Below are 26,224 nucleotides of genomic sequence, written 5' to 3'. Positions count from 1 at the left end.
ATGGCTCATAATATGCTAGGATATAGCAGATAGCTGTACAAAGACTGTTTGAGGCTACAAACCTGATCTGCTATTATCTTTATTACATAAGTGGTTATGTTTCTAGTTGAGCCCTCCAATGACAGCTTGTTTAGATTGAGGATACCTGCTCAGGCAAAACATCATTCAGGTCCACAACTATAGAACAGTTGCCAGTTTGGTTAATGAGTTCCAGGCACAATGTGATTTTGTTTTATGATTTTTTCCAATAATTTTTTTTAAACAAAATAGGCTACAGGAAATCAAACTGCACAAGCATCACATCATCACCATGTGAAAAACACTGCCAAAAACAATACTGCATGGGTTAAAAGTAGATCCTATGGGCTCCATTAAAAGGTTTGAAATCCCTTTTACAGTAAAAAAATACCCACTCAGGCTTAAGAGATTAGTTGTAAGAATATAATTTCATTTTTCATCACAATACTTCTACAACTTTTAAAAATTGAGGTACAATTGACATAGAACATTATATTAGAATTTTAATTTTTTTTTTAAAATGCTATATATGCTATCTTCTAAATACCACAGCGGAGTTGGTGTTAATGAGCCTAATTTTCCAAGAATAAGTATCAGGAGTAAGTATTCCTTTTTTTGTTTGTTTTAAACACACTTGATAGAGCACTACTTACAGATGAGATGCTTTAGCCAGTGGGAATCACTCTCTTCATAATCTTGTTATTTATTATACATGTGGGAGGGGAAAAAAGAACAAATTGTTCCAACTCCCTACATAATTAAGGTTGGGTCTATTTTAAACAAAGCCTTCAGTTCCAGGTTTAAATCAACTTAACCTGGATCTCCCTAGAACTGCTAATTCAAAATTCCCTGAGGTTGTGTCAAATGAACTCCTGCTGAAAAATCCTGGCACTGAGAGGTGCACAGAGAGATGATGGGCAAGACTCACTCCCATGACACCCTCCCTTTCTTTCCAAGCTTCCTGCTTGCACCCCTTATCCTTTTTAATCCATGTCCTATAATTCTTAACTCAGTCTTTCCAGTCTTCCTAGGATAATTTAAATAAGATCAGGAGGGGTGTGTGTCTGTGTAATTAGCACATAGGATAGATATGTTTTAATTTTGTTAATCTATCCTATTTCCTTATCTATGTGTACATATATATATTCCATATATATGCATGCATGTGTGCATGACGCGTACACACATACAAACACTCACAACCCCACTTAGGAGGGCAAATGTTTGGTCAGCTTATGCCCCCAAATCACAGGAAAATAAAAGATGTCTGAAGACTTAACTTGGGAATGAGCTAACAAGTACTTTTTTACTACAGGGGAATTTTTTAAAAACAAAAACCACCCCAAAAAATTACAACTCTTTAAAAGCTGATATGGCTCTTATAAAACATTTGAAATGGTAAACACCCATACACAAAACTCACAGATTCAACTATATAATACGAGTCAATTAACATAAAAGAAAAATAAGTCTGTTTTCCTTTTGATTTTATACAATTTAATTATTTTATCTTACACTTTTAAAATTCATTTTGGACCTAGCACGTCCTGGCGTTTTATACACTGACCAAACTGCTCTGCTAGAGACAGTCAAGTTCAATAGCAGTTTCCTTTCACATTTATCCATTTTTGTTTAAGAAATATAAGGAGTCTGTTTCACTTTTTATTTTATATGACAATCATTTTTATTATGAATTTATTTAAATCACTTTGGACCCAGCATGTCCTTAGGTTTTACCCACTCATCAAACTGCTCTGCTGTGAGATAGCCAAGTTCAATAGCAGTTGCCCTTAAGGTCGATCCAGTTTTGTGTGCGGTCTTAGCAATCTTGGCTGCTTTGTCATACCCTAAAGAAAAAATTAAAAGGCGATGTAGGAGTTAATAGTGAAACTTGGATTTCTAAAGCAAAAGGTAATTGTTATTATTTACTTAATGCTACTGGTCTCTTAAGTAAACATTTTTTAATCTTAAAAATATTTAGCAGTGGATTATCTTGATAGTTGTCGTTTCTTATATGGACTAAAACTTTTACTTTTCTGAAGTAATACATACTTCCCTTTCTACAAGATTTGTCCCTAAATTAAAATTGCCCACTAACCCAGATATTTTCATAAGGAGGAAAATATATACACATAGATGCATCTCTCTCTCGATATATATGTATACACATACACAAACGCGCGCGCGCACACACACACACACACACACACATAATGGCACCAAGAGATAAAAGTATACATCTGACTAGTATAAATGTGCTGTTTCAGTAGCATGCTTAACCAGAAAAATTATCTTTCTAACAAAGCATTAACAAGCTCAATGCTGCAGCACTACAGAAAAGACAGGACTGCACAACCAGGAACTATATGGTAAAGGGCTCTAAGAGGGAAAAGAGAGGAGAGTCCTCTCACAATGAGGGAAGAGCTGGCAGGGCTCTGAGAGATGAGCTGCTTCCAACATCTCTCTCTGGTTCAGCACTCCATGCCCTGGCCTCCTTCCAGACATTACAAGGGTACAAGTTGGGAAGTCTTAGTATAAATATATACTTGTGCAAGAGATCACAGGTCTACTGTTTACTTCAAAGTTACTTGCTTTTAAAATTAATAAAGATAGGGGCAGGGCAATTCTGCAAGTTATCTCGGTTTAATGTTAACAACAACAAAAAAAGGCGGCAAAAACCAGAAGAAGGGAAAAAACAAAAATGAAACCAGTGAAAGAGAAAAAAAAAACAACAAAAAAAACCAACCCAGGATTAGAGGACTATGACCAGAGAGAAGAAGCCTGCTGAAGCAATTTGATTATTGACCAAGCAACACGTTATGTGTCATGTGCAATTATCAACCACCTACAAGATGTTATGTGTAATATGCAATTAATCTACCTATAAACATATTAAGGACATAGTTAATAATAAAATTAATTTGTGAATGCTAAGCATGTTGAAAAGGGCATTTACTGGTCAGACTAACTTTGTGAGAAAGAATTCTCATGTCAAACCTTTGGGGTTAATATTAGACATTCTGTACTTTTATGTTAATAATGACATTAAAGTCTATGCATTATGCTAACCCTTTCAGTTCTCTTCTTCAAGCCCCACAAAACATGATTACCAATCAGCTTGTTATATATGAGCACAAACAGAACCCATGATGTGGAGTTGTAAGGCTCATGCTTTGTCAACCAGTAAGGTGTGGTTTGCCCACTTATCCTTGTATGGCCTTTACCTCACATTAAATTGTCTAAGAAAGACATCAATCATTCTGCTTTAGGAGTATCTCTAAATGCTTTCGTAACAAATTCTGAAGTATATATGTGATGAAACATTTCTCACATAAGCCTTTGGGTTCCTCTGTATATCTCTCCAGTTGAATGCTGATGTACAATTATTTCAAAAGAACCCAGTATTACTGTCAATCTTAATACTATTCCAAAGAGCAGATAGCATATTGGGCTCAGAGCTACCTGAAGCAGTTATATGAGCTCTAACTTTATAAGACTGAAATTACAGCTTGACATGAAGCCAAGAATATAAAATCAGCCTTCAAAGTTCAGGATTATTGAAGTAAGACTGTTTTAAAACAGTAATCATATCACACCAAATGACTGCATCATAACTTGTTCTGATGTAGAAAATCAAAGAATATGTTAATAACCTCAGCTCAGCAGTAAGGAGAAGGTGGGAAAAGGCTTTTAACACATTATAACAATGCAACGAATGCCTCAAAATCCATGACAAAACAGTGTATTTAATGGGGATCACTAGTCAGTCTATAATCCAAGCTAACATTTTTGAATCTACATAATGAAATATTTATAAATCTGGAAAAGGCTTGCAACACAAAAGCCATGGTTTTAGACAAAATATTTGTATTTCCCCCCTTTCCCTATAAGCTATGCATACATAACCCTTTTTCTTTTAATTTAATCCATTTCTGAGTTGAATAAAACAACAAAAACAAAGTATAGTACAGCATCTAGAGAAGGTAGAAAAACGAATTCATTCAGTGTTGTTAATCAGCCAGTGCCACCTAGTGACATTAAAAACTGAGAGGACACTTAGTATCTGAATTTAGTGTCCCACAGGATCTGAATTCCATTAAGATTAAAATAAGTTTAAAGTCTACTTCTGAACTTAGCACATTTCAAATAAAATGAAGCATAAGCAATCAAGATTTTGAAAGAAATATGATACCATAAAGGTTATATATATATATATAGCGTCTTTCAACACAATGTGAAATGTCTTAAGAGATTGTCCAAAAGACATCTGTTGTTCACAAACATTGATCCAGTAGTCTCTTAAAAATTTTTCAGCCTTTAACTGTATTCAAAATGACACTATTATTCTTTAAACACATACCTATATGAGGATTAAGAGCTGTCACCAACATTAGCGACTCATTCATTAGCTTGTTGATCCTTTCTGTGTTGGCCTGGATTCCCACCACACAGTTTTCTGTGAAGGAAACTGATGCATCCCCCAACAGTCTGGCTGAGTGCAACACATTTTTAATCTAAGAGAGAGAGACAAACTTATTAAGCCTAACTTTTTTCTTTGTCCAATAACACATTATTTGCAATTCATAAATGAGTATGTAATACAATTAACATACAGCACTCCTACAACCTGTAAGGCATCATACCCAAGAAAACAAATATGAAAGAAATTATAAACGTCTGAGGGCACCAAAGTGCCCTTTTAAGAGGTATAAAGGCATAAATACAAATAAATAAAACACAAGATAGCCTGTGGTGTTATAAAATACAGGTATGAAATGTTAAAGAGCATAGAGAGAGAAGTAAATTCCAGTTGTAGGAGTTGATAAAGTTTTATTTGATGGAGAGCACTTAAATAGCCAGAGATGGAAAAAGAATCTTCTGTGCAGAAGGAAGAGAAACAAAGATGCAGAGGTTAGAAAGTTCAGCGTGAGGAGATTGGTTCAATATGGCAGAGTAGAAGGACGTATTCTCACTCTCTCTTGCAAGAACACCAGAATCACAACTAACTGCTGAATAGTCATCGACAGGAAGACACTGGAACTCACCAAAAAAGATACCCCACATCCAAGGACAAAGGAGAAGCCACAATGAGACAGTAGGAGGGGTGCAATCACAATAAAATCAAATCCCATAGCTGCTGGGTGGGTGACTCACAAACTAGACAACACTTATACCACAGAAGTCCACCCACTGGAGTGAAGGTTCTGAGCCCCACATCAGGCTTCCCAACCTGGGGGTCTGGCAACAGGAGGAGGAGTTCCTAGAGAATCAGACTTTGAAGGCTGGTGGGATTTGATTGTAGGACTTCGACAGGACTGGGGTAAACAGAGACTCTACTCTTGGAGGGCACACACAAAGTAGTGTGCTCATTGGGACTCAGGGGAAGGAGCAGTGACCCCATAGGAGACTGAACCAGACCTACCTGCTAGTGTTGGAGGGTCCCCTGCAGAGGCAGGGGATGGCCGTGTGTCACCGTGAGGACAAGGACACTGGTGGCAGAAAGTCTGGGAAGTACTCCTTGGAGTGAGCCCTCCCAAAGTCTAACATTAGCCCCACCAAAGAGCCTGGGTAGGCTCAAGTGTTGGGTCACCTCAGGCCAAACAACCAACAAGGAGGGAACCCAGCCCCACCCATCAGCAGGCAAGTGGAATAAAGTTTTACTGAGCTCTGCCCACCAGAGCAACAGCCAGCTCTATCCACCACCAGTCCCTCTTATCAGGAAACTTGCACAAGCCTCTTAGACAGCCTCATCCACCAGAAGGCAGACAGCAGAAGCAAGAAGAACTACAATCCTGCAGCCTGTAGAACAAATACCACATTCACAGAAAGATACACAAGATGAAAAGGCAGAGGGCTATGTACCAGATGAAGGAACAAGATAAAACCCCAGAAAAACAACTAAATGAAATGGAGATAGGCAACCTTCCAGAAAAAGAATTCAGAATAATGATAGTGAAGATGATCCAGGACCTTGGAAAAAGAATGGAGGCAAAGATCAAGAAGATGCAAGAAATGTTTAACAAGGATCTAGAAAAGTTAAAGAACAAACAAACAGAGATGAACAACACAATAACTGAAATGAAAAATATACTAGAAGGAATCAATAGCAGAATAACTGAGGCAGAAGAACGGATAAGTAACCTGGAAGACAGAATGGTGGAATTCACTGCTGAGGAACAGAATAAAGAAAAAAGAATGAAAAGAAATGAAGACAGCCTAAGAGACCTCTGGGACAACATTAAACGCAACAACATTTGCATTATAGGGGTCCCAGAAGTAGAAGAGAGAGAGAAAGGACCAGATAAAATATTTGAAGAGATTATAGCCGAAAACTTCCCTAACATGGGAAAGGAAATAGCCACCCAAGTCCAGGAACTGCGGAGAGTCCCATACAGGATAAACCCAAGGAGAAACACGCTGAGACACATAGTAATCAAATTGGCAAAAATTAAAGACCAAGAAAAATTATTGAGAGCAACAAGGGAAAAATGACAAGTAACATAAAACGGAACTCCCATAAAGTTAACAGCTGATTTCTCAGCAAAAACTCTACAAGCCAGAAGGGAGTTTCATGATATACCTAAAGTGATGAAAGGGAAAAACCTACAACCAAAATTACTCTACCCAGAAAGGATCTCATTCAGATTCGATAGAGAAATCAAAAGCTTTACAGACAAGCAAAAGCTAAGAGAATTCAGCACCACCAAACCAGCTCTACAACAAATGCTAAAGGAACTTCTCTAAGTGGGAAACACAAGAGAAGAAAAGGACCTACAAAACAAACCCAAAACAATTAAGAAAATGGTCATAGGAACATACATATCGATAATTACCTTAAACGTGAATGGATTAAATGCTCCACCAAAAGACACAGGCTTGCTGAATGGATACAAAAACAAGACCCATATATATGCTGTCTACAAGAGACCCACTTCAGACCTAGGGGCACATTCAGACTGAAAGTGAGGGGATGGAAAAAGATATTACATGCAAATGGAAATCAAAATAAAGCTGGAGTAGCAATACTCATATCAGATAAAATAGACTTCTAAATAAAGAATGTTACAAGAGACAAGGAAGGACACTACATAATGATCAAGGGATCAATCCAAGAAGAAGATATAACAATTACAAATATATATGCACCCAACATAGGAGCACCCCAATACATAAGGCAACTGCTGAAAGCTCTAAAAGAGGAAATCGACAGTAACACAATAATAGTGGAGGACTTTAACACCTCACTTACACCAATGGACAGATCATCCAAACAGAAAATTCATAAGGAAACACAAGCTTTAAATGACACAACAGACCAGATACATTTAATTCATATTTATAGGACATTCTATCCAGAAACAGCAGATTACAATTTCTTCACAAGTGTGCACGGAACATTCTCCAGGATAGATCACATCTTGGGGCACAAATCCAGCCTCAGTAAAGTTAAGAAAATTGAAATCATATCAAGCATCTTTTCTGGCCCCAATGCTATGAGATTAGAAATCAATTACAGGGAAAAAAACATAAAAAGCACAAACACATGGAGGCTAAACAATACATTACTAAACAACCAAGAGATCACTGAAGAAATCAAAGAGGAAATAAAAAAATACCTAGAGACAAATGACAATGAAAACACGATGATCCAAAACGTATGGGATGCAGCAAAAGCAGATCTAAGAGGGAAGTTTATAGCTATACAAGCCTACCTCAAGAAACAAGAAACATCTCAAACAATCTAATGTTACACTTAAAGGAACTAGAGAAATAAGAACAATCAAACCCAAAGTTAGCAGAAGGAAGAAATCATAAAGATTATATCAGAAATAAATGAAATAGAAACAAAGAAAACAATAGCAAGGATCAATAAAACTAAAAGCTGGTTCCTTGAGAAGATAAACAAAATTGATAAACCATTAGCAAGACTCGTCAAGAGGGAGAGGACTCAAATCAATAAAATCAGAAATGAAAAAGGAGAAATCACAACTGACACTGCAGAAATACAAAGGATTATAAGAGATTACTACAAACAACTATATGCCAATAAAATGGTCAACCTGGAAGAAATGGACAAATTGTTAGAAAGGTATAACCTTACAAGACTGAACCAGGAAGAAATAGAAAATATGAACAGACCAATCACAAGTAATGAAATTGTGATTAAAAATCTTCCAACAAACAAAAGTCCAGGACCACATGGCTTCACACGTGAATTCTATCAAACATTTAGAGAAGAGCTAACACCCATCCTTCTCAAAGTCTTCCAAAAAATTGTAGAGGAAGGAAAACTCCCAAACTCATTCTATGAGGCCACCATCACCCTGATACCAGAACCAGACAAAGATACTACAAAATAAGAAAATACCAGACCAATATCACTGATGAATATAGATGCAAAATTCCTCAACAAAATACAAGCAAACAGAATCCAACAACACATTAAAAGGATCATACACCATGATCAAGTGGGATTTATCCCAGGGATGCAAGGATTCTTCAAAATATGCAAATCAATCAATGTGATACACCGTATTAACAAATTGAAGGAGAAAAACCATATGATCATCTCAATAGATGCAGAAAAAGCTTTTGACAAAATTCAACACCCATTTATGATAAAAACTCTACAGAAAGTGGGCGTAGAAGGAACTTTCCTCAACATAATAAAGGCCATATATGACAAACCCACAGCAAACATCATTCTCAATGGTGAAAAACTGAAAGCATTTCCTCTAACAACTCTGTTGTTGGAACTCCTAGCCACGGCAATCAGAGAAGAAAAAGAAATAAAAGGAATACAAATTGGAAAAGAAGTAGAACTGTCACTGTTTGCAGTTCACATGATACTACACATAGAGAATCCTAAAGATACCACCAGAAAACTACCAGAGCTAATCAATGAATTTGGTAAAGTTGCAGGATACAAAACTAATGCACAGAAATCTCTTGCATTCCTATACACTAATGACGAAAAATCTGAAAGAGAAATTAAGGAAACACTCCCATTTACCATTGCAACAAAAAGAATAAAATACCTAGGAATAAACCGACCTAGGGACACAAAAGACCTGTATGCAGAAAACTGTAAGACACTGTTGAAAGAAATTAAAGTTGATACCAACAGATGGAGAGATATACCATGTTCTTGGATTGGAAGAATCAATATTGTGAAAATGAGTATACTACCCAAAGCAATCTACAGATTCAATGCAATCCCTATCAAATTACCAATGGCATTTTTTACAGAACTAGAACAAACAATCTTAAAATTTGTATGGAGACACAAAAGACCCCGAAAAGCCAAAGCAGTCCTGAGGGAATAAAAAGGAGCTGGAGGAATCAGACTCCCTGACTTCAAACTATACTACAAAGCTACAGTAATCAAGACAATATGGTACTGGCACAAAAACAGAAATATAGATCAATGGAACAGGATAGAAAGCCCAGAGATAAACCCACGCACCTATGGTCAACTAATCTATGACAAAGGAGGCAAGGATACAATGGAGAAAAGACAGTCTCTTCAATAAGTGGTGCTGGGAAAACTGGACAGCTACATGTAAAAGAATGAAATTAGAACACTCCGTAACACGATACACAAAAATAAACTCAAAATGGATTACAGACCTAAATGTAAGACCGGACACTATAAAACTCTTAGAGGAAAACATAGGAAGAACACTGTTTGACGTAAATCACAGCAAGATCTTTTTTGATCCACCTCCTAGAGTAATGGAAATAAAAACAAAAATAAGCAAATGGGACCTAATGAAACTTAAAAGCTTTTGCAAAGCAAAGGAAACTACAAACAAGACAAAGAGACAACCCTCAGAATGGGAAAAAAAAATTTGCGAATGAATCAACAGACAAAGGATTAATCTCCAAAATATATAAACAGCTCATGCAGCTCAATATTAAAAAAACAACCCAATCAAAAAACAGGCAGAAGACCTAAATAGACATTTCTCCAGAGTACATACAGATGGCCAAGAAGCACATTAAAAGCTGCTCAACATCACTAATTATTACAGAAATGCAAGTCAAACTACAATGAGGTATCACCTCACACCAGTTAGAATGGGCATCATCAGAAAATCTACAAACAACAAATGCTGGAGAGGGTGTGGAGAAAAGGGAACCCTCTTGCACTGTTGGTGGGAATGTTAATTGATACAGCCACTATGGAGAACAGTACGCAGGGTCCTTAAAAAACTAAAAATAGAATTACCATGTGACCCAGCAATCCCACTACTGGGCATATACCCTGAGAAAACCATAATTCAAAAAGACACATGCACCCCAATGTTCATTGCTGCGCTATTTACAATAGCCAGGTCATGGAAGCAACCTAAATGCCCATCGACAGACGAATGGATAAAGAAGAGGTGGTACGTATATACAACGGAATATCACTCACCCATAAAAAGGAACGAAATTGGGTTATTTGTAGAGATGTGGATGAATCTAGAGACTGTCTTACAGAGTGAAGTAAGTCAGAAAGAGAAAAACAAATATATATTAATGCATATATGTGGAATCTAGAAAAATGGTACAGATGAACCTGTTTGCAGGGCAGAAATAGAGACACAGGTCAGATGTAGAGACCAAACGTATGGACACTGAGGGGGGAAAGCAGCAGTAGGTGGTGGTGGTGGTGTGATGAATTGGGAGATTGGGATTGACATGTATACACTGATGTGTATAAGATGGATGACTAATAAGAACCTGCTGTAGAAAAAAATAAAATAAAATTCAAAAAGAAAAAAGTTCAGCGTGAGCTTGAGGCAATCAGTGAAATCAGGGCTTCTCAGTTCTTAATGATCACATTTTTTATGCTTAACAAAACAAATATTCCATAATCCCTTGAAAATAACCTTTCACACAGTATTTTAAAACAGTATAAAGTCAATTAGTTTGTTTTAGCAGTTTTTTTTCTTTTTGATAACATTTCCAATATATATTAAGATATATATCCACATCCTAATCTCTGTGGTCTAAAATCCCAGGGTCTGAAAACCAGACTCCCAACAATGGACTCTAGTAGAAGACACAGAACTTCAAGGTTTAATTTGATACTAATGACTTTATTATATGGCAAATGTTGATTATCTTGACTTATTTTCTATTAAAAACAAAACAGACCTTTGTTTAAAAAAATTTGGCAAGACACTTATTGTTATGCACATATATTTGCCAGGCAGCTGGTGTTAACTGTTTGGAATTTGACCTGAAAGCAAATGCTTATCGGTCTGGGGCTTCCCTGGTGGCGCAGTGGTTAAGAATCCGCCTGCCAACGCAGGGGACACGGGTTCAAGCCCTGGTCCGGGAAGATCTCACATGCCGTGGAGCAACTAAGCCCATGCACCACAACTACTGAGCCTGCAAGCCACAACTACTAAGCCCACGTGCCACAATTACTGAAGCCCGTGCACCTAGAGCCTGCACCCTGCAATGAAGAGCAGCCCCTGCTCACCACAACTAGAGAAAGCCCATGCAGAGCAACAAAGACCCAATGCAGCCAAAAATAAATAAATTAATTTAAAAAAAAAAGTTTATCAGTCTGAGTTGTGCTTTGGTCTCTCTTCTTTCTATTTTCCACCAGAATGTACATTCCATAAGGGCAAAACAAAAAATCTGTCTTGTTCATTGTTCTATCACTAGCAATGAGTACAGTGCCTGACACAGACCTGTACTCAATAAATATTTGATGAATACACTGAATGAATACACTTAATATTTGTTATTTGCATATTCTTATCAAATTAAAATCAGACTTTACACCAGACACAAACAGGAAATAAGCCTCTAATATATACTCAGATATAACACTTCACACAAATAAAGGATTGTAAATGATAATAGCTCCATTATCTGGAGTTGGGGAAACTGGATAAAAGATGATGCCATTTTGTTCTGTCTTCATAAAGATGAAGGAAAAAGAATAGATTGAGTGGACACAATGTTTTCAAGGTATGTGGAAGAGTAAAACCAATGGAAGAAAGCCTTGAGAAAGGGAAGAGAACTGGAGAGAAAGTGCTGAAGAAACCAAGGACATAGAGTGTTTCAAGGAGCAACAAGTCAAGGTCAGATGTTAGTTGAGAGCCGTGGCATGTCTGCTGGACTCAAGAGGTCACAAGTGCTACAAGAACAATTCAAACATAAGTGCAGGGGTGGAAGCCAGACTGCAGTGCAAATGAGAGTGAGAGTGGGTATTTCTTTAAAAAGGCTGAATTCAGAGAGAGGAAGAAAGCAGCAGCATGAGAAGGAGACAGGCTGGAAGGAGAGTTTCTTTTTTTTTTTTTAACTGAGGAGACTGGAACTTATTTCTAACAATTGGCATCCCCAGTGGTGAGGGAAAAGAAAGAAACTTATACCCTACTTCCAGAATTTTTCTTCCTATTATAAAAAGCAAACCACCAATTACTTAAGCTAAAAGTCACCTAATTAAATATACAGGATTAGTCCTCTAACATTAACATATGCTTAACTTCCAACTGCTAGGTATATTATCCAAGTACCTAAAGAACTGTAGGAAACCTTAATGAAAGACAGAAACCAAGACAACTAGCTTTCGGTTAATGACATTAAAAATCAAATTTAAAGCTTACCATCAATGGCTTGAAAACATTCAACTCAAAATGTCCACTGCTGCCTCCAATGGTAATGGCGACATGATTGCCCATGACCTGGGCTGCAACCATGGTCAGTGCCTCACACTGGGTGGGGTTCACCTTGCCTTCAAGAAAACCACCATAGAGAGAAATCACATCAAACACACTTGTGGCTTCAAATATGAGTTTAAGATTAGGTTTTATATCAAATAACCAAGAAAAGAAGTAAAACTAACTTCATTAAATAAAGACATATAATAAAGCAATGTCCCAACCATCAGTGCTGTTTAATGAAACAAACCATATAGGCAGAAACTCTGAATCATGCAATGGCTAATAAGTAGAGTACCTACAACTACACAGTAAATATAGCTCTTTTCACCTTCATGGCTTACATGCACTCCAGAAATATTTATGGAGCCAGGCACTGAATATACAACAGTGAGGAAGAAGGATGCAGCCCCTGCCCTCATAGAACTTGGAGGCGAGAGAGAGAGAACTGGCAATTATAATAGATAAGGGGTCAATACAGAGAAGTGCAGACTGCTATGGGAATACTTATAAAAGAAGCACCTCACCAACATCTGGGAGGCTTCCCAGACGAAACTGATGTTAAGCTGGAATTTTCCTATTTGAGTTTCCAGAACCCTACCACCCTGTAACACTCCTCTGACAAGCTCAAGTTTGAACCGAACATCCCTGATTCCTCTGACAAGTACAAAGCAACGCAGTGGGAAGATTAGTTCTTTATCTGTGACTCTGCATTTCTCTTTTTTAGGTAATCACCTTGAATTTGCAATCAACTGAACTCATGTCATTTTTCAACATGACATATGTTAAAATCAGATCTTTTCTCATTCTACACATGCCTAGATCTAAAAGAATCTATAGTCAGGTCTTTCTTTTTCACTCTTGTCAGTTTTAGTCCAACTACAGAGTCCCTTATGAATTTAGACTCTGTCATCTGATGTACTGCTATTTCAACTTTATCTGCTAATATGATCAACACATATTCTCTACCTTCACCCTCAGTCACCAGTAAAGTGGTGAAAGGGCACAGCCCTTCAGCTTGCTGCCAAGATATCCCTCCAGTCTGAAGTCAACTCATTAGGCACTCCTTAAATGTCACTGTTCACCCAGCTACATTCATCTAACAGTACTGCCCACACTTCTCCACTGGATTCCATGAATATCAAGTGAGTCCACCAAATGACTTACTAGAATCCAGACATCAAGAAAAGAAGGAAATCCAACTTCATTAAATAAAGTAAGACATATAATAAAGCAAGGCCCCAACCATATTTGTGGAGCCTCCCTTACCTAACTGGCCAAAACCTAAAGCAAAAAATGAAATAAGAGGCATTTGATATAATTCATCTTTATTCATCCCATGCAGATCACTTTAACAGCCTGTTTTAGAATTCTATTTGCTTTGGATTGTGAAAGATAGAACTATTACATATTTTCTAAGGTGGAAATCAAAATATATGCTGCTAACTAAAATTCTTTTCTCCTATATTGCTGGGTGATGTCCCCAGAAGTCCTGATCAAAAGCAGCCCACAAAGACATTGTGAAACAAGTGCACCACACATGTCCCTATCCACTTTGAGATCACGTTAAACAAAAGCAGATATGCTTTGTAGATGAGAATGCCTGGGTTCTAGTCAAGTTCCAGTTCTAACATTTACCAGCTATGTGATTACCTGGCATGATACTGCTTCCTGGTTCATTTTCAGGCAAAATCAATTCTCCCAGACCTGAGCGAGGACCAGAACCCAGAAAACGAATATCATTTGCAATCTTCATCAGACTGCAAGCGGCAGTGTTCATGGCTCCACTGAGTTCAACCAAAGCATCATGAGCAGCCAAAGCTTCAAATTTATTTGGAGCTGTGACGAAAGGCAAGCCTGAAGAAAAATAATAACCTATATGAGCTAACAGGTAAAAGTCAACATTTTTCTAATATCAGCAAGTTAAACAGAAAGTGCCAGTATATGAAAAGCAAAAAAAGAACAGAATAAAAATCTTACTTCAGAAAAAAATGCTTAAGACTCAAGCTTTGTCTACATTTCTTCAAGAAGTCCTAAAGGGGTAGAAAATCTGATGATACTAGCAAACTTAAAAGATAAAAAGAACAAGTACAATAAATGTTGAAAGAAATATAAAATATTGAAAGAAAAATATTATCCTACTGCAAACACCTGTGTATGATGCCTGACTACGCTTGAGTAAAGAGGAAAAGTAGGTAAAATTCACTCTGCTTTATTCCACACTCCTTTCCTAGTACAATTTTTCCCCCATTTTAGGTGTTCTATTCTCTTCTCTAGCCAGGACCCACAAGGTCCTCTGAGAGATTAGGGAGCCAGAATGAGTTAGACATTCTCAATCTCTCCCATGTTCAAATTTTAAAAAATCTACATATTCTAAACCCCATAATACAGTTCTTCTTGATTAAAATTTGATTTAAAAAAATCTCTGCTAGTAAGCAATAAGCAGCATTGTATAATTATCTGTACCCTAACTCTCTGGTAATATCTGCATCTTAATAAGAGTTTTCTGGAGATAATAGCTCTAATAACAGTTATCATTATCAAGAGCACAGTACTCTACTAAAGGAAAGAGAATTCAAAAAGGTCATTAATTCAACGAAATGTCACAGCATGCCATAGGAAAAAAAGAAATTAAGCCTGTCAATCTCTAACATATTTGTCATTCAAATGAATTTCTCAACCATCAGTTGATTCCTCCTGCTTTGAAAATGAGTATTCAAAACAGCTTTAAATGGAAAATAATTGAATACTACCAGATAGTAAGCAAATTAGCACTGACAGATTTTAATAATTACATGCTGTATGAACTTACAGATGGAAAACTTTAAAAAAGCAAAAGGTTAACATTACAACTTCTGAAATAGACACAAAGTACATGTTTGATGGGAAAATATTATTTCTAACTTTAAATTTGTAAGAATTCAAAGCAGAAACACCGAAAAAAATACAGACTAGTATAATGGAAATGAGTAATAAACCGTGTTATCACCTACCTGTGAGTGCAGCCACTTTTGCAGCAACCTTTTCTGCAAAGCCAATTCTAGTATTTAAACCAGTACCGACAGCAGTGCCCCCAGCTGCGAGCTCGTAGATTCTTGGCATGGCACCTTTTATTCTTGTTGTTGCATATTTCACTTGTTGAACATAACCACTAAATTCCTGAAAAGCAAAAGAAATTAAGGTGAGAATATATAATTTTCTAATGGCATACAAGTTACTCTAACTACATTAAATTCAAGTTTTTAAAAAACACGTTTCAGGTACAAAATTAGAAGCTACTCAAGTGGTAACTGTATTATTTGATTCATACAATAAACAAAGTATAGGAGAGAAAGAGAATTTATAAACCTATCAGGTAGACAATGCCACTGATAACATGTGGCCTATTTATAAACTAGTCTTTCCATAGAAAGCAAAGAAAAACAACACAGGAAATTAAAAAAAAAAACTTTACTAGATTAAATTATTGGTTTATTTGTAAATTATTTACTTTTTGGTGTATCTCAAACAACTCTGAGAAAGAAAAAAACTGAATCCCCTCAAGAAAAATGCAAACATAGAAATATCCTCCATACAATTTCAGTTAAAAAACCTGATATGGAATTTGAGGATGTTTTACAGGGACTCAAGAAGCTACGTGACTCACTGAACAGCACAAGAAGGTAACAGCTTAGAGTTAAGACTATAGCTTCAAGATGCATTTTAATTCTGCTATTAATGCCACACTGGTTCCCACCGTATAACATCCTTTAAGTAAAGTAACCACAGAATTCATCATGTTTAGAACATAGCAAGGGCCCTATCAAGAATTATGCAGGGACAGAAGGCATAAGCTAGAACTCAACTGAGCAAGCTGGGATATAGGGTTACACTAAATCTTTTTTTCCTGCCTAAAAACACTGAAAAATCATGAATACTTTTGATTAGTACTAGGATTTCACACTGCTCTAAAGAAAATGTTTTAGAAGATACAACTCCTTTCAGGTAGACCTGATCCATCTGATCTAACACCACTTACATATACACCAGCTGGATTCACTTCAGGAATATATTTTTATTGAGGAAAAAAACTGCACTCAAAAACCTCAAAAGACAATTACAATAAAAGTATAAATGCTTCTGATAAGATAAAATCAAAGAGAAAAAAAAAACTTTCTGTCATAATATGAAGAATGATGATTTTACATAGGAGGCTGAGTAAATGGCCCAACCAGACTTCAGCATATAATGGTTTTCCTACATGTAACACACACAAAAAGGAGTATCCAGAGGGATACTCAAAAGTTTCAAAAACATATATTGTATCTCCTTAGAAATTATGCATGGTACTAAGAGCCAATGATGTAAAGAGAAATAAGATACAGCCTAAGAAACAACTTAATTTAGCAAGCTCAGTTTAGTCATATCATCTGTATGTCAATTAATCACTTCCAGTTTTCCTCATTCCTTCCGTGATAAAGTTAAGGTAAATGATCAAGTTTTTTTTTCAGTGTCTGCTGTCATCTGAACAAAACTACAAATGAAATCTTTCCAAATAACCAGCAGCCAAACTCTCTCCCTCACCTGAATTTCTACAAAAATACTGTTATTGGATACCTATCTTTTGATACTTGATATAGAATTTGCATATGTCCTACCTCCCAAACTGGAGTGAACTTAACTGAGACAAAAACTGTTCCTTGTATTTCCTTTGCAATATATACTTTTAGGCATTCTTTAAAGTATCAATAAAGAAACATAAAAATACTTTCTGGTATTTTGGAAAAGAGAGAAATACCTCTTTTACATGTGGCCAAAACAATTGTAAAGAGTAAGATATGCCCCATTTAATCATTTTAAAATTAATTTTTAAAGAACTTACTAATTTTGAGTAAGAGAGACAATGGAAGAAATTATGATAATGATACTGATGAAGATGATGATGACAGCTAACACCAACATGTGCTTATAATGTGTCAGGGACGGTTCTAAGCACTCTACATGAATCAGCTTATTTAAACCTCATAACTATCCTATGAAAGAGATATTTTCCTCACTCTACAGCTCAGAAAACTGATGCACAGAAAGCCTAAATAATTTTCCTAAGGTCCAATAGTTTGCACATAGCAAAGTAAGATTTGAACTCAAGTAGACTGATGTGGAGTCTGGCTCATAGCCAGTATGCTCTGCTCTTCTGAGTGGATACCAATAAAAACTACTGACTGGTTAATGCAGAATCATCTGTCACTGAACTGAATTGTTATAAATTTGGCCTTTTAAACCAGTGTGATTTAGAGGGTAATACGCTGGCCGTTTGTACCAAGCCCGCAATTGAACCAAATCTAATTGCACGCAATATACCTGCCCAAGAGTAAGTGGAACAGCATCCTGTGTATGAGTACGCCCAATTTTGATGATCTGGGCAAATTCTTTGGATTTTGCATCAAGGGCATCATGTAGCTTCTGTAGTCCTGGTAGCAGTACTTCATGAACTTCTACTGCAGCAGCAATATGCATTGCTGTGGGAAAAGTATCATTTGAGCTCTGTTGGAAAATTTTCAAAAGAAATGTAAAATGTTAAATCAGAGGCAAAAATAAACCAAACTTGAATGCCTCAATTAAAAATCTCACTAAATGACTACTCAAAACTTGGCATATTTAGTACTCAATTACATTTACCTGTGGCAAGTCACTTAGGATCAAGTAAGAAGCAACCTGATTTCCTTTGTGGAAGGTATTTAGGACTGTATTACATATACCACCTACAATGAATGTATTATATGTTACTCTATCTGCCTGCTAAGAAATGACAGCAAGACATAGAGAAGTACAACTAGCAAATGTATGTAAGGATAGCAATAATAAAATATCTTACAGTTAAATAGCACATACAGTCTTTCACAAACACTTCTTCCTTTACTAAACTTGAGGAAAATTCTGTGAGGTAGGTCACCACTTTAAAAATAGAAAAGCTAAACTGTCAAAGAAATTATGTGACTTGCCAAAATTTTTACAGTTGGCAGAACTGGGACCTGACCAGGTAGTCTAAACTCCATGCTCTTTCCTCAACTGTAAACCCATACTTTTAAATTACGATGCTATTTAAAAAAATATATTCATTACTCATTTGTTAAACTTTGTATTATGGACATTATCAAACTACTTACAAAAGTAGGATGAATGGTATAATGAACACTCATGTATCTACCACCTGAATTCAAACAACTAGCATATAGCCAATCTTGTTTCATCTATAACTCCACCTCACTCCTCCATCTGACCATACACACTAGATTATTCTGAAGTAGATTTCAGACTTCAGTATATGTAAAAGATAAACTCGGGCTTCCCTGGTGGCGCAGTGGTTGAGAGTCCGCCTGCCGATGCAGGGGACGCGGGTTCGTGCCCCGGTCCGGGAAGATCCCACATGCCGCGGAGCGGCTGGGCCCGTGAGCCATGGCCGCTGAGCCTGCGCGTCCGGAGCCTGTGCTCCGCAACGGGAGAGGCCACAACAGTGAGAGGCCCACGTACCGCCAAAAAAAAATAATAATAATAAGATAAACTCATATTTAAAGGCAAGCCTTGGGTTTACAAAATCCTTCATACAATGGATTTATGTGAAAAAACTTCCTCACTACTTAAAAATATATTAAATTATACTCAGAACCCAGATCTTGGTTTTTAAATATCACTTCCCAATAAGTGATAAGATCCTCCAAGAGCTCTTTGGAAAAATGAGTGCTTATGAGGGCTAGGGCAGGAAAAATACAAGATGAGAAGCCTGGAGCATCTTATAGTGCAAAAAATTAATCAGTGCCTTAAAAAAGAAAAAGGATGGTGGCATGTCCAAAGGACACAGGAGCCAACAAGCTGTGGCTCTGTGGCAACAATATGAGTAGCAATATAAATATCAAAAATATTGGATTATAACCTTAAGAAAAAAATATTAATGAATTCATACTGATATACATAAATGATTAAATAAATAAATGTCAGGGGAGAGAGAAGACAGTATTCCTTACAGAAAAATTTCAATTAATAAATGTAGAAAGAATGAGGGAAACAGAAAATCACTACTGAAACACTAATGTAGTTGTTATTGGCAAGATCCATTGATGAATGTTAAAATGAATAGGCAAAAGTTTAAGGAGAAAGAGGCTATTAGAATAGCCTCAAAGTTCTCTATTAATTCTGTGGTGATCTTAACACATGTCCAAAAATTTCTTGATACTCTTCCGTTTAGGAAGTGGAGCTTAAGTGTAGTAGCTGGAGTATAGGCCGGACACAGTGGCTTACTTCTACCAAATAGAGAATAGAAGATGGAGAAACCAGGGAGACACCATCTTAAACAAGTGATTCAAGTTAACATCACCAGTACCAAGTCATGTTGCTATCATGTACCCCTGATACGATGCAAGAAGAGCCCTTCATTTCTATAAGTCTTTCCAAAAATCCAGTCTCAGTCTAATCATGAGAAAACAACAGACAAACCCATATTGAGGGACATTCTATTAAATACCTGGCCACTGCTTTCAAGAGTCACAAAGACAAAAGACAAGCTCTCATATATTAGAGGAGACTAAGGGGATATGATGACTAAATACAATGTGGAGCATGGACTGGATCCTGGTTAAGAGAAAAAAGAGATCAACAGAAAACTAGGGAAATCCTAATAAAGCCTGTTTAATTAAGAGTATTGTACCAATGTTAATTTCTTAGTGTGACAAATGTACCAGGGCTATGTAAAATATTTAATATTAAGGGTAGCTGGGTGAAGGGTATATAGGAACTCTGAAATATCTTTGCAATTCTTATAAATAATTTTATATTTCAAAAGAAAGAGTTTTTAAAATATAAATCAAACAGCGAAAATATATATATATACTAAATTCAGGTGTCCTAAAAGTGATTTTTTTCCCTAAAGGTGCTTTTTATGAAAATTTAAGACATAGACTCAAGATTCCTAAAAGAAATAAGGAGAAGTCCTTTCCATTAAAGAATATAAGCAGAATGAACACTCCCTGTCAAAAGTTAATGCCTGGGGCTTCCCTGGTGGCGCAGAGGTTAAGAATCCTCCTGCTAATGCAGGGGACACAGGTTCGAGCCCTGGTCTGGGAAGATCCCACATGCCGCGGAGCAACTAAGCCCGTGCACCACAACTACTGAGCCTGTGCTCTACAGCCCGTGAGCCACAACTACTGAAGCCTTTGCGCCCTAGAGCCGTGCTCTGCAACAAGAGAAGCCACCACAATGAGAAGCCCATGCACAGTAATGAAGACCCAATGCAGCCAAAAATAAATAAATTTAAAGAAAAAAAAAAAACCTCATTAAAAAAAAAGTTAATGCCTGTTTTACAAGGAAAATCTCAGGATTCTTTTCAAGTTATAACAAAGAAAAGATCGTATACCGACCTGGCTTTTATTAACATGATCGTTGGGATGCACGGGTTTCTTGCTGCCAAGTTCACCTCCTAGCATTTCAATTGCTCTATTGCTAATGACTTCATTTACATTCATATTTGTCTGGGTTCCTGATCCAGTCTGCCATACCACGAGAGGAAAATGATCATTTAATTTACCTTCAGCTACCTGCAGAGCAAAATGTTACAAAATGAATTTTAAAAAATAAGAAATATTCATTTAGCTAATTAAATCAAATATGATTAAGTTGGTACTATTTATAGTACTATTTTAAAGGTATTCACTTTTTTCATATGCTAGTGATGGTGCCAAATAGTTCGTGATTGTCCAGCAAATTGAAGCTCCTGCAGTCTAACCACTGCTACTTTAAAAGGTGAAAGATTGGGGCATCCCTGGTGGCGCAGTGGTTGGGAGTCTGCCTGCTAATGCAGGGGACACGGGTTCGAGCCCTGGTCTGGGAGGATCCCACACACCGTGGAGCAACTGGGCCTGTGAGCCACAACTACTGAGCCTGCGCATCTGGAGCCTGTGCTCCGCAACAAGAGAGGCCGCAATAGTGAGAGGCCCGTGCACTGTGATGAAGAGTGGCCCCCGCTTGCCACAACTGGAGAAAGCCCTCGCACAGAAACGAAGACCCAACACAGCAAAAATAAATAAATAAAATTAATAAACTCCTACCCCCAACATTTAAAAAAAAAAGGTGAAAGATTATCTATTGTGAATGGTATAACAATTTCACTGATTCCAAATGAAAACTGAATCAAAGATATCTTTCTCCTATTTCTCAACTGCCCTCTAATAATATACAGACAGACCCACCCACCCATTAAGGCTGGCAAATGTGTTAAGTCTCTAGATAAATTTACTGTTGGTACTCAGCAAGAATACCCAACAGATGTTACAGCCAGAGTCAGCATGATAATGAACGAGTGACTTAACACTGTGAGCTCACTAATAGCTACTGCATCCCACACATGTCCTATGAGTAGCAACCTCCAAGCATAGACATAAATATGGTCTAGATTTGTCCTTATTTTTGTCATATTTTTGTCCTTTTAGTTAATTTGTTAGTTTTTGGATTATAAGCTTTCTAAGAGAGTGGGTGCTTAACTTCACCTTCTGGAATGATTTTAGCTTAAAAAAAATCAGCATGCACTTTAGAAATCTATTACCTTAAACAACTGATTCACTTTAAAGTAAAACTTTTTTCCTAGTTGTATAAAAATAACAGGTGATCAGTGTAAAAAATTCTGAGAACTAAGAAAAGCATAATAGTCATCATAGTTCTACCCTCAGAAATAAAGATGATTAGCATTTTGGCATCACCTTCTAGTCTCTACTTTCAGCAATGGGAGTACATATGTAGATGTAGAAAAACATATTTTTCTGTTCATTTTTTCTAAATAAAATTAGGATCATAAAATACATGCATTTTGCAATCTTTCCTCCCCACTTCTTATATGGTAGGGTTTGTTCTATGACATTCTTTAAAAAACTAAATTTCCATGGCTTCACAATATAACTTACATAAGCAGCTGTTATAATAAATAGTACTGCAATGAACAACATTATATTCAGAGCTTTTAAACTGTTATCTCTGACTGCTTATCTTTAATTGCGTAAGCAATTAATTATGTTATTAGTGAAATAGTGAAATTACATTCTCCACACATAGTATCAAATAACCAACTAGCTTTAAAAGGAATCATCTATACATAAAACAAGAAATCAAATATGTAAGTTCAAAGGGTATCTCTTCAAAGTTTTCTTTAAACTATATAAATTAAAAGGAAAAGTAAAGAAAATTAAAAATAAAAGGTATAAAATCACCCAGAAAATTTGCCACAATATTTTAAGCGCCACATTAATATCCTCACCAAATAATAATGCTGCCATCCTATGCTGAAACTCATTAACTAAAGAATTGACAGTGCCCCTTTCCTCGTGTCAGCACTTATCATTATCCAGCAGTTAATATGGGTCTGATGCCATTAAGTAAACACACTTATCACCTCTTACCTCATCTGCTGCCTTCATTATTGCATTAGCAATCTTTGGATCCAGACCATAATCCTGGTTTACTTCAGCAGCTGCTCGCTTCAAGACGCCAAATGCTTTAATAACTGGGATCTAGAGTTAATCAGAAAAATATCTCAAATTTGCAACTTTAGTTAAGCATGAAAGTTTAAGATTACTATCTTATGCAGGTACAAAAATTTAAGATTACTATCTTATGCAGGTTCAAAAAAAATGCAGGTACAGAAAAAAGCATGAAAGTTTAAGATTACTATCTTATGCAGGTACATAAAACAATAACTTAAGTAACATTATGACCCTAAAATGTTTAGGATATAGAGAAAGATTAAAAATAGATATATAAAAACCAAGAATCATCATTTATCTATTTGTTTAGGGAACCAAACAAAAGCAAATACAATGACTTTTCATAGATATATACGTATGCCTCACACACACATATACACACATTCACACATATGTACCATTCGTCCTATTTATTATAAGACATTATAATGTATATGTTTTTATTTCATATATTTAAAAACAAATGATAACCATTTCACCAGCCTTCACCATTATTTCCCCTCACTGGATCCCGTGCTACATTATAAGTTTTCCTTCTCTTTAGAAAAAACTAAAAGTAGCAAATAAAATAAAGGTAGCAAAATGGTGCTGGGAAAACTGGCCACATGCAAAAGAATGAAACTGGACCACTATCTTATACCATACATAAAAATGAACTCAAAATGGATTAAAGACTTGAACATTAAGATCTGAAACCATAAAACTCCTAGAAGAAAATATAGGCAGTAAGCTCCTTGACATCAGTCTTGGCAATGATTTTCTGGAGGAGTCCAAAAGAAAAAGCAACAAAAGCAAAAATAAACAAATGGGACTACATCAAACTAGAAAGCCTCTTCACAGCAAAGCAAACGTCAAAAAAAGTGAAAATGCAGCAGCTGGAGGGTGCAGGACCTGAGTGCTGGAAGCCAGGGCCCCCTCATTGACAGTGGCCCTGTGTGGAGGCCAGAGGCTGCCAATGCCTCTAAGGAACAGGGTGCTGAGGGGCCCAGGGTCCAAGTCCCTAGCTCCCCAAGGGCCACAGAAGCTCCTTGCTGTCCTGGAGCACTGAGCACAGGAGCATCAGGCCAAACGGGGCTTCAGGAGTCTACCTTCACCACCGCTGAGGGAGCCTGCGCCAGGGGCATGCTGGGAAGGGAGCGAGCGGCCCAGCCAGGCCTGGCTTGTGCGAGGCTCTCACCGCTGAGGCCCAGGGTGCTCTGACCTAGCTGGCATCTGACTCTGCAGTTTTGGATTTTGTGGGTCAATTTTACATACATATGGCCTATGGGCAAGAGCTCATACACTTATATCTGTAAGTGTAAAATGGGCTTGCCTTGGAGATGGGGGTGTGTACACATGAAGTCAGTGGCTCTTCTGTGAGCTGAAGAGTCTTAAAGCGGAGCTGTCATCTGTGGCTGCTGTCACAGTATGCTGGCAGGACAAGCGACTTGAGCGTTTCGCTGCCCGATTTGAGGCTCAGTCCCTCCCTCCCTGCCCTTCAGGGCTCGAGACAGGTGACACATCCAGGCCTTGACTGTGTTTCTCCTGTTAGCAGGACTTGGGCAGCTCTGGCTCTCCTAGCTTCCCTGGAAGCTCCTTTGCTTCTCTTGACCTAGAAAAGGGGTTGCCAGGCAGAGTGTTGATTGGGCGCTCAAAGCCAGCGATGAAACTGCTTCCCTGCCTAGGACAAGGGACTTGGAGAATGTTCTGTGTGGGATGATGTGCTGTTAGGGAGCCCCTCAGGCACCACTTCCTCTACCCTCTGGTAGTGCCAGGACCATGCCAATGACATTTTGCAGTAGCCTTATCATTCACAGGTGCCTCTCTAGCCTGCACAAATGATTGACAAGGGATCACCCAAAGGATTTTTTCTAAAGGTTTTTGGGTTTTGTTTTGTTTCCTTTGTTTTTGTTTTGCACGTGACAGTGTTTGTATTGAGGATTTTCTGAGGAAGAAGGGGTGTTTTAGGGGTGGTGCCAGGGTTCCTGGCCTCTAGTGCCCCACTCCCCTCAGCACCCCACCTGGTACCTTTGCCATGTTGGTGCTGAGGTTTCCTGCTTGATGAAATCAGATTGTTTAGAGTAAGAAAAAGGAAAGGGCTTCTGATGGCTTTGCCACAAGCTTACCTGTGGTTTTAATCTTGGGAGGCCACTGCTGATGCCATCACCACTATCTCCATGCAGTAGTTGCTGGGCCCCGGGCCCAACTGTCCCCTTGGCTTTATGAGTCTGTTTCTGCTTCCTACACCCATACCCGCAGTGTACAATCTTTTGAGATTTTCTCTGATCTTGTTGCCCAAGTAATAAGAGCTATGTCCTTCTTGACATCTTACTTCTTCTTATGTGGGAGCCCCCAGGTCTTGTCTGACAGCTTATGGATAAGAATGAGACTCAGCCATTGACTAAGCCTCAGAAATCCACAAAAATGGCTGCAGACAGTTATGTCTGTTCCTTCTCTACCCCCACTCCCACCCCTTATACATGATACCCTATACTCTGAAAGTCCTGCTAACTGCAAACTTGCCAGAGTATTAGCCAATCTTTGTACAGAACAATGTTCTGGAACAGCAGAATGAGTCTTGGGTCAGGAAGCAGGGCTACACTGGGCTTGGGGTACTGTAACTCCATCTCCATCCGGGGCTCAGCTTCACTGTACCTGAGGGAGCCACAGACCAAGATGAATCAGATGCTTGAGTTTTTGCTTCTTCCTGTATTTTCTTGAAGTCTATTCATTATCTTACAAATAGCCTACTCTTTCAGCCTTAACTTAAATCCTTCAGATAATTAAGTTCATGAAGAGTACTCCTGAATTATGTTAGGACTTAGACCAGAGATGGCAAATGAATGGCACATCACTTCCCCTCTTCCCCCATGGTAGGTACCACTAATCTGCTTCAGAGTATTTCCTGCTAAATCCCTGGTATATATTCTCATTTCTCAAGATTCCCCCAGCAGCCAGTATAAGTGTTGAGACCTATCTGCCATCCCTGGCTGAGGGGATACTACTCTACTCTGCTGAGGAACATAAGAGCTGCCAATCCCATACAGGGTTTGCTGGGCT

At 37.6% G+C, this 26,224-nt stretch overlaps 1 protein-coding gene across 1 annotated transcript in view; it reads right to left on the bottom strand.

The window, feature by feature from the left end:
* Positions 1–419: 419 nt before the first annotated feature.
* Positions 420–26,224, bottom strand: part of FH (fumarate hydratase) — a 42,897-nt gene continuing 17,092 nt past the window's right edge. Inside the window, exons 3-10 of the mRNA XM_019920567.3 lie at positions 23,102–23,212; positions 21,074–21,250; positions 18,024–18,206; positions 15,677–15,842; positions 14,337–14,540; positions 12,630–12,757; positions 4,379–4,532; positions 420–1,865 (exon numbers count right to left, since the gene is read on the bottom strand). Of these exons, the coding sequence (XP_019776126.1) occupies positions 1,723–1,865; positions 4,379–4,532; positions 12,630–12,757; positions 14,337–14,540; positions 15,677–15,842; positions 18,024–18,206; positions 21,074–21,250; positions 23,102–23,212 (1,266 nt within the window). The 3' untranslated portion in view covers positions 420–1,722. The remainder of the gene's footprint in view (positions 1,866–4,378; positions 4,533–12,629; positions 12,758–14,336; positions 14,541–15,676; positions 15,843–18,023; positions 18,207–21,073; positions 21,251–23,101; positions 23,213–26,224) is intronic.

The sequence above is a fragment of the Tursiops truncatus genome, chromosome 1, assembly GCF_011762595.2.
Source record: "Tursiops truncatus isolate mTurTru1 chromosome 1, mTurTru1.mat.Y, whole genome shotgun sequence".
In the NCBI taxonomy this organism is placed as follows: domain Eukaryota; kingdom Metazoa; phylum Chordata; class Mammalia; order Artiodactyla; family Delphinidae; genus Tursiops; species Tursiops truncatus.
The sequence above is the reverse complement of the archived record's forward strand: the minus strand, read 5'-3'. Positions and strand labels throughout refer to the sequence as shown.